Source organism: Hyperolius riggenbachi, chromosome 11, assembly GCF_040937935.1.
Source record: "Hyperolius riggenbachi isolate aHypRig1 chromosome 11, aHypRig1.pri, whole genome shotgun sequence".
Classification (NCBI taxonomy): Eukaryota; Metazoa; Chordata; class Amphibia; order Anura; family Hyperoliidae; genus Hyperolius; species Hyperolius riggenbachi.
This window is the reverse complement of record NC_090656.1, coordinates 83,040,773-83,050,754: the sequence shown is the minus strand read 5'-3', so window position 1 is coordinate 83,050,754 and position 9,982 is coordinate 83,040,773. Positions and strand designations below refer to the sequence as shown.

Genomic DNA, 9,982 nt, shown 5'->3' with positions numbered 1-9,982 from the left:
CCAGGAAAGTATTTTATGGCTGTAATTCCTTATCAATGAGACACTGGAGAAAAACTGTCAGTTGCATAGCTGAATATTAACTATTTCAGGCAGGAAAAGAAGAAATGCAACACAGCATATTTATTTGTATGCTTGGCACTGTACATACAAATGTCTATCTCATTACATTGCGTGTTACTTAAAGTGGACCCAAACTAAAAATACAAGATTTCAGAAATAAAATCTATTTTCTAAATTATAATAATAAATAGCAGCTTTTTTCAGCTGCATGATGACAAATATAAAATATTTTACATTTATTGGAGAAACCCCTCCCTTCCTTTCATATTGCCAGCAAATAATCCGGCAAACTGGTGGAGTAGATGGTGTCCAGCAATGGAGGAATTGCTAATGGCTGCCACCTGTATAACCTTAGTTATGCAAAGAGGAGGGTAAAAAGTATGCACTGAAATGCTTAGGGCTCTTTCACATTAGGGCAGACTTTGTGCGTTAACGCAAACGGCAGCCGTTTGCGTTAACCAAGGTGAGATGAAAGTCCATAGACTTTCATTTTACCTTTCACACTCGACGCTGCGTTTCGATGCGTTGCGGTTCCGACGCACCCGGGCGCAGTTTTTCCTCCAACGCACCCGCGAGCCGGCGTTTTCCGTCGAGTTTAATTACCAGCTACCGCCGCTGATTGCGTCGCACCGCAGATACCCGACGACACGCCGCAGGCAGACAACGCGTGCAGGAAACCGGCTCCTGCTCGCGTTGTCTGATGTGAAAGAGCCCTTACAGGCTTGAAGGAGTGTTTATTTATATTTGTATGTGTCAGAGTAGTGCAACTAAATATTTTGAATTAAAAAAATGTTTGGTTTGGGTCCGCTTTAAGTTTCCCTTTACGGATTCAATCTGGATTTAATCCTTAATTTAAGGATTGCATAAGGTAAATGGATTAGTAAATACTACATTATTTATCACCAAGGTGATAACAGGAAGAAAGGCTCAGAATCCTTGTTAAAGACAGGAGATAAGTTTAGTGAATTGTGACCATTGTGTACAAACATGGGAATTTTGTACCAACTTGTAATATCACCCGTCATCAATTTTAGCACATTATGTAAGAAAATGTATATGGCAAAGTTCTATTACGCCAAAATACAGGACACCAAAATGATCATGCAGCCAAGAGTAGAGCTTAGCTGCCATGCCCAAAACCACAATCCAGATTCTTTGTGCCATAAAGTACATAGTATAACAAACCCAATGTGCAGAGAAGCATAAACCAAAGCACAGCTAAGAATCCAGCTTATAAATAATACCCAAAGTATATCTAAAACAACTGAGGATCTGAAGCCCCTATATATTTCTGAACTGAAAATACTATAAGCATACATTGAAAAGTTGGCAATTATGGTTTAAAGCCTTGAGCGAACCAGTAAAAAGGCCCCATTCAAATCATATATCCATAAATGTCATATAAGAGGATCTGTTCCCTGAAATAGTTGGGTTTTTTTTACCGCATTTTTTTTGCACACAAGAATGCTTGTAACCTAGGAGCATGCATGGGTATGTGATCTGCTATGACCTATAGTGCCACTTAACTCCATGCACCAACACAGGAAGTCAATAGCAACCAGCAGGAAGTTCCCTGCTCGCCATTTACAATTAGCCTTATTAGGGCATCATCCTGAATACCTCATCATTCATGTCAATCAAAAGCGCTTGCTGGCCATAAGTATCACGCCATGAAGTCAGTAAGTGGGTGCTTAAGAAGGTCACATCCACGCATGTCTTAACTACATCCAAAGTGAACACCCCCCTCCGTCCCCCCCCAAAAAAGGTAAAACAACACACATTTAATTATAAGAAACATGGGTTTTGTCAGTGAGAAGCATGACAGTTGAGTTCTTTCAGTTTATTGCATCTCCATTATACGCTACTAAATGTGCACTGCATCTCCAACGCTTGATGTCATGTTAGAGACTATGGCTGGACATGCGCGTAGAGACAATGAAAGACCCCATCAAGACAAAAATAAATGATGATGGAATAATGACCCCCTCACGAACGTCTCATCTACCTCATTAAAAGGATCCCAAAAAGCCACCTCCTGACTGTTCGGTGCTACAGGGGCTGCCAGCTGGGACTTCACACTCTGCTGAATTTAAGGGTCTCAAAGTCTGTTCATCATTGGAGGTGCATATTATGCATATATAATTATATATAAAATGCTGTGGTCAATTTAATTATTTTTTTTTCCACCCAAACAACCACCCAAGCCCCACCCGTTTCCAAAGGTCCCATGCTGTTGGCTTGACAGGGCCTTGTAAGCAGTGATGATCTGAACAGAAGAGCCTGTATGGGGAACCATCAGAAGACTCATTTCTTCTTAAAGAAACTGAACCGTTTTTCTCTGTCTTTCTCTTTGCTTTCCTTGGAACGAAGTGTTACTGAACCCTCTGTTGCACTGTTGGGAGACACTGGTGGCATAGTCATTGCCCGTGTTAAACCCTTGGGTGCCCCTGGGGATCGATCTGAAGCATCACCAGGAGAGGAAGGCAGTGAGGCATTGATCACTCGCATCCAACTACTCATTTCAGCCTAGAAGACAAAGGCAAACACAAATTACTTTAATTGACAACATGTTTTTCACCAATCACCATATGCTGCTGAAGGATTTCTCGGTATAGTTTAACCATTAATTCGATCCTGTATCGGACCATCCAGCATTGGCATTTTCCAGTTCAGCGCCAATGTGAGACACAGGAAAACTTGGCTGCTGCTAAGGGTGCCATTGCTGGATCTAGTCCGAGCAGAAAGCTTCCAACCATGGGAGCACGACCGTGAGCGTTGGGAACACCAGAAGAGTGACTGAGGGCTGGAACCCACAGGAGCGCTTTTGGCGGCGTTTTGGCAGCACTGCGATACGCTAGCAGTTTGCCAAAACGCTGGGCTAATGTTAATGGATGGGGCAACTTCCACAGGAGCGTTTGCGTTTCTCAGAAACGCAAACGCAGGACATGCAGCATTTTGGGAGCGTTAGCGCTTCAATGGAAAGTATTGAAACGCTAGCAGAAACGCTCAGCAAAACCTAAACTGAGCGGTTTTGCGGTTAAGCACACTAACAAAATGAAAAATAATTCACAGGACCAATCAGGATAAAAACGCAAAACGCTAGGCACCCGCTGGGGAAAAAAATACAATGTTGCAAAACACGACCAAAAACGCGCATGAATCCGCTTGCAAACCGCTCAGACAAAACGCTAGCGGTTGCGTTTTGCGTTTGCGGTTTTCAGTGGGTTCCAGGCCTGACAGCGGAACTGCGGCGAGGGACACAGATTCTTCTAGGTGATGGAGGAAGCCCCGGGTAAGTAAATCTGCAGGTTATTATTTTGGCTCATGCATACTTTAAGGGACAACTGAAGTGAGGGGCATGCTTGTTCAGGGTCTATAAATAAAAAAATTAGAGGGGAAGGAACAGCAGGATAGTCAGGCAACTAGTATTGCTTAAAAAGTAAATAAAAATGGCAGCCATCATATACCACTGACTTCAGTTGTCCTTTAAGTGCAAAAATGGATATGCTTTCCAGCCCTTGTGGAACTCGTAAAAATAACTGTACCAAGCGTACTTGGCAAACACCTTTCATAAAAATGCCACAATAAAGTGGGGAATGTATACTTTAGAAGAATGCTGTACAATTCACGCTCTCTAGAGATGGTCAATGAAATGCAAATAAACCTGGCTTTCCTACAAAGTAAATGCAAACTATATGCATCTTCTAATTTGCATGAAATCTCAAGCAGGAGTTTTATGCATCTTCTTGACCATCTGTGCTGTTCGCTAAAGAATGGTGGCCTGCAGCTCTTCACTTCCTCTTGCATATTCTTATACTCTGCTTTCCTGGACAGTCAGATCAGCCAAAATGGAGAAACCACTTACCTCATCTTTTGCTTGGAATAGATATTCTTTGCCATCTGATAAACTGTGGAAATAAAGGAAATCATGTTTTATATAGGAAATACAGCTATGTTTCCACTGCTCGTGGTAATGTAGCATAAGAAAGCCTGAACTTACATTCAGTGCAACAAATTTATTCCAAAGCTTTTAGTAGCAATAAATTGGCAGCCCCAAATGTAATGAGAGCAATTAAAGAAACGATTTTCAAGAGAACACGTAGAAACTTGGGGCTGTGCAGTTCAGACATTTGTATGAGGAGTTTGTATTCACTGTAACATACCTCCTGCCTTCCCACGTTGCCCCAAGTCATTTAGCCGTGCTTCACTTTCTAACTTCAGGAGAGTTTTGGAGAAGAACTTCTCTCAAATTTCTGAACCTTTCATATATGATATCACACTACAATATCAAAGGATTCCCACAGTGAACACCCTACGGGTAACTATGATGAGACAATGAGGCAGCAGTAACAGAGATAAGTGAGACAGAGATGATTCAGTGGTCACGTTATAGGTGGACAGATTGGATCATTAGTAGCCACTATTAAGGTGGGCACTAACTGTCCAATTTATAGCAAAAAATTGTTCGAGCTATTAGGTATGCTGATCGGATTGGTTGTAAATAATCTCAATTGATGGGTACAATCGATTACGAACGATTATAAAAATAGTCGCCCAATTGGATTTTTGTTTAACCAAAATTTAGATTTTCTTGTTGGTTGTGATAGATAAGAAGCAAAGATTTTTCTTCCAAGAATTATCTGATCGCTCAAACGATTTTTCACTATAAATTGGATTGTTCATGGCCACCTGAACATTCTAACCAATCTTTTTTGTCCAATTTTACCACTATGTAGTAGAAGAGTAAACTGAGTGAATATATTGAATGGGTACTTTAAGCAGTCCCCTTTATTACATAAAATGGCAAGATTAGACAAAAATAATATAAAAATCGGACCATTAGGGGGCACCACAGATCAGTTCACACACCTGCACATCCAAAGTGTGGCTGAGACAAGCGAAGCCTTACACTGCTAACACTATGGACGATTGGCGTCAGCAGACAATTACCGAGTGTGCGGCCATGCAGCTGTGAACGGGTAAAGTCCAGTGGCCCTAAATATGCAATTTTAAAAAGTTTCCTGACGATATGGACTGTGGACTCCACATTGGCAGAGGATAGCAATCTTTTCTTGCAGCACTGAAGTCTCTGCTTCAAATCTGGAACAAGTCACTATCTGCATGGAATTTGTATGTTCTCCCCGTGCTTGCGTGGGGTTCCTTCTTGGACTGGTTTCCTCTCACATCTCAAAACATGGCTAAGTGAATTGGTTCCACCCCAAAATAGTTCATAATAGGGAATAGATTGTGAGCTCCTCATGACTATAAAGGACATGGCTATATGCTCTGTAAAATCCTGCAAGAGAGGTCAGTGCTACATACAGTAAATAATAATAAGCCAGCACAAACCATGAACACAGGGCTGAAGCTTGGCTGAACTGGCTTATTAACACTGCCCGGACCTTCTGAACAATGCATCATGCTTAAAAAAATAAAAATATACCTAAAGGAGGAGGTGGGGTGGGAAGAGATCAAAACTAATCTCAGTTGATGGAAGCCTCTTAAGACTCCAGAGGCTTCACAGATCATCCTGTGGCCCACCATTCCAGCAGTCCCTCTAAGTCTAAGCGTATGTGACAAAGGCCTGTACCTTCGTGGCCACGCACCTCTGTGTACAAGCGCAACCACATTGCACATGCGTGAGTACATGAGCAGACTTTACTCACACATGCGTTATACAGCTGCACTTGTACAGGGGACGGGAGCATGGCTACAAATGAGCAGAGGGTTCCAGGCAGAAGCAAAGAGGGTCGAGGACAATCCTCTGGAGAATCCACAGGTTTCCCTCTACTTAAAAAAGTATTTATTTTAACAGCTTTTTACTCCCCACAGGTTTAGTTCAAACTACTTGCATTGGAAATAACACATTCTGCCAAATATTTTAATTACTCCCGAACAAGGTTATTGCTTGCTTATCAGAATTGCTCACCTCAACTTGAAGACATTCTTGCGCTTCTTATAGTCATGGGCCACACTGCACAGAGCACCATTAAGCTGAACAGGAACCTCTCCATGGAAAGTGATCCCACTTGACGCACTCTTTGCATCTTTGTAGAAGCCCAGACTGCCCTTCTTCAGGACACAGTGGACATTCTGCCAGGATCTAGATGAAGAACAGAATAAATTGTGGTTACACAACCTGATCTCATACTGCAAACCCCAAAACCACAGCTAGATGTAATACTCCACAACTGCACAATACAAAATGGAAATATGGTAAATTCCAAACAACTTTTGTCCATAACAGTATTCAGCTTAAAAAACATTTTTAATGTTATTGTGTCAGGGTTCTAGTGTTACATCAGTGGAGTTCAAATTATTTTTTTTAAAATATTTCTCTGCTTCTGTTCCTTTTCTCCTGACCTGATCCAAAGCTGAAATGTTTCAGTTTTTTTTATACAAAGGAGAATCTGAAGTCTCACAACAAACATGCGCTGCGAATAGAAAACTCTTCACTGAAAAAGCAAATATTAAATGGTCTTGTACTACAAATAAAAATATAAATGCTATGGTTAAAGGGATACTGTAAGGGGGTCGGGGGAAAATGAGTTGAAGTTACCCAGGGCTCCTAATGGTCCCCTGCAGGCATCCTGTGCCCGCGCAGCCACTCACCGAAGCTCCGGCCCCGCCTCCTGTTCACTTCTGGAATTTCAGACTTTAAAGTCTGAAAACCACTGCGCCTGCGTTGCCGTGTCCTCGCTTCCCCTGATGTCACCAGGAGCACATGGCACAGGTACAGACCATACTGGGCCTGCGCAGTATGCTCCTGGTGCCATCAGCGGCAGTGAGGACACGGCAACGCAGGCGCAGTGGTTTTCCAGACTTTCAAGTCTGAAATTCCAGAAGTGACCCGGAGGCGGGGCCGGAGCATCGGGGAGTGGCTGCGCGGGCACAGGATGTCTGTGGGGAACCATTAGAAGCCCCGGGTAACCAACTCATTTTCCCCCAACCCCCTTACAGTATCCCTTTAAAGCTGTGCTTTAAATGTTGCATGAATTGCTTTGCGATTGCTCCACAAAAGCAACGCTGCAATGGAACCACTCCCACAGGGTTCCCCGTTGCAGTGCTTTGCTGATCGCTGGCATTCTGAAAGCGCTGCAGGAAACACTGGTGCACCCCAGCTCTTAGTTTTTGTTTTGAAGTAAAAGTCCAACCACATAAGAAGGGTCATTCGTCTTTCAATCTGACTAGACGGAAATCAAATAGCCCACTACGAAATGTAATTGTGTATAGGAGATCTGGCAATCATTTTTGAATTCCACTTGTCACGAGTTCCCCCTTAAAGCAAACCTGAAGCGAAAATAAACTTATAAGATAATGAATTGTTTGTGTAGTACGGCTAAGGAATAGATCATTAGTAGCAAAGAAAAGTCTAATATCGTTTTCCAGTACAGGAACAGTTGAAAAACAGGAAAATTGTATACTCACCTACCGTAATTTTCCTTTCCGGATATACTCCATGGCAGCATACAGATGGGCGGAGAACTGCCCATCTGTATGCTGCCATGGAAATATCAGGGAACAGGAAAATTTTATACTCCCCTACCGTAATTGTCCTTTCCTGATATACTCCATGGCAGCATACAGATGGGCAGTTCTCCGCCCATCTGTATGCTGCCATGGAGATATCAGGGAACTTCAGTTATCTATGCAAAAGAGCTTCTCTGATGTCTTCCACCAACTGGGTCGAATACAGTCCTGTTTTCTGAAGCACTTAAACAGCCAAGAAACAGTGAGACAGCTTGGGATAAGGTCTTACTGTGGGAAAGTTCAAAGGGTCATTATTTCTGCTTTGTTTTATAGCTTAAAAAACAGTGTGGTTTTAAAACTGCAACTGTTACAGTATGATACAGTGTTATATAAAAATAAATCTAAATAACTGAAAATAAAAATATGACTCTTTTCTTTGCTACTAATTTTCTATTCATTATCCGTACTACACATACAATTCATTATATCTTTTTTTCCGCTTTTGATTTGCTTTAAGGTCTCTTCATTTAGAGGCGATACAAGCTGTAATTGGAGTCAGAGACAGGTAGGCAGATTTCATTATTATCTGAATGTACACAGCCTCCCTGTGGAAAAAGCAGACCTGTACAGACCCATGCTGCTGGGGTTCAGCAGTGCACCATTCTATTAAAAGGATAAGGCTGTGCCAAGCAGGGAATGAGTTTGAGGCACTGCAAAGTACCAGTAACAGTCATTCATTTTGGTCATGTAGTGACCCAAAATGGTTGGTTGCTAAACAATGCATTGGGACATCTAAACAGATACTTTATTTTTAGCTAACAATTGTTGGTAACCATTTTGGGTGGCCAAGTATCTGATGTGGATTAAGCATGCTTTCTCCTCCTCAGAGTCCCACAGAAACACTGAGGCCAAGTAACACTAAGTTAGCTACAGCTTCACCCCAGTCTCCTCAAATACATTTCTGGAACAGATATGCAAATAATCATGGAAACTGTCCATACACCAAGTCTTCTCACCTATTGGCAGCCTTCTTTGAATGGGACTCCATTTCCTGTTTGCGATGCAACATCCCCTCCATCTGCTCTGACGCCAACGGTTCAGGAATGCTGAGCGGCAACGTATTTGTCTGAAGGTTTATTGGAGAAAACGTTAGTCGGGCCGGAATCTGTGGTGATGGAGGTGGGCTTCCATCCTTTGGAATCATGTCTGTCTTGGCTCCGTTGGTACTATCTGAAGTGTCAATTGCCTAAAATAATGAAAAATAGCATTTTTAGAACCCGGTGAGCAATGGTTACATTACATTTAACACCACGAGAGGCCACTAAGTGTAGTACTTCAAGAAAACCTATAACAAAAAAAAGTGCCCCTGGGGGGTACTTACCTCGAGAGGGGGAAGCCTCTGGATCCTATTGAGGCTTCCCCTGTTGTCCTCCGTCCCACGGTGTTCTCGCTGGGCCCCTCCAAACGGCAGCCATGTAAATATTTACCTTTCCGGCTCCAGCGCAGGTGCAGTAGCGGCTCTTGGCTCGGGATCAGGAGAAAATAGCCGATCCCAGTCAGGTCCGCTATACTGCGCAGGCGAGTCGCTTGACAAATTGTCGGCTGTGGCTTCGGAGGGGCCCAGCGCAGCCACTGTGGGATGAAGGACGGGGGAAGCCTTGCTAGGATCCAGAGGCTTGCGCCTCCTGAAGTAGCCCCAAGGGCACTTTTTGTAACAGAGTCTCAAGCAAGAGTTTAAGCTTAAGGAAGGGGTGGGGCTTGTAGAATGATACTCAAGGCAGGTTTTATTTCCTGCAACCGAAAATTAGCTAAGTGGCAAAAATCAGCCAATTTCTACTTGGGTTAGGTTGTAGGTCTTCCTAGTGGGAGTGACCACTGGCAAGGAAAACGTCCAGTTCTATAATGGACTACTGATATTATGGATGGGAAGATGTGCCCCTTTAAAAATAGGCATTTACCCAAAAACATCTGCCTCCAATAATTTTAATTTCACTTGAGCACTGCAGCACTGCAGTCTATAGAGGGAGGTTTTAACCTGCAAAATGCATTTTGGTGTTTAATAATTGTAATAAAGAAATTGGAAATTTTGTTCAGAGGTATTTGTGTTTGTACTTTCACACCTATATGATCTTGTGAGTAAACCTTTATATTTAAAGGGGAACTCCTACAAGAACTCTGCTGAGATCATGTGACTAATTTGGTTTTTTTTTAAATGTACCCTATTGGTCTTACACATTGGGCACGTGAAGAAGACAAATCTGAGAAACTTTTCATACACCACTTTAGCAGCTAAAGCATACTAGCATATTCTTGAAAATGAATTCTACCATGTAAGCATTCAGAGATCACAATAAACAGAAGCATAGATACTGTGCAGGGAGGTAGGAGATTCATTTCTGATGACAGAAGCACAGCCAAAACAGAAAATAGGTGCTAGGCAAATCAGTGCATC

General features: G+C 42.5%; 1 protein-coding gene across 3 annotated transcripts in view; it reads right to left on the bottom strand.

The window, feature by feature from the left end:
* Nucleotides 1-996: 996 nt before the first annotated feature.
* Nucleotides 997-9,982, bottom strand: part of SPTBN2 (spectrin beta, non-erythrocytic 2) — a 322,588-nt gene continuing 313,602 nt past the window's right edge. For all 3 annotated transcript variants that reach the window (XM_068260592.1, XM_068260590.1, XM_068260591.1), the window contains 4 exons: nucleotides 8,547-8,776; nucleotides 5,990-6,163; nucleotides 3,926-3,968; nucleotides 997-2,586 (listed from right to left, as the gene is read on the bottom strand). In XM_068260592.1, the coding sequence (XP_068116693.1) occupies nucleotides 2,365-2,586; nucleotides 3,926-3,968; nucleotides 5,990-6,163; nucleotides 8,547-8,776 (669 nt within the window). In that variant the 3' untranslated portion in view covers nucleotides 997-2,364. The remainder of the gene's footprint in view (nucleotides 2,587-3,925; nucleotides 3,969-5,989; nucleotides 6,164-8,546; nucleotides 8,777-9,982) is intronic.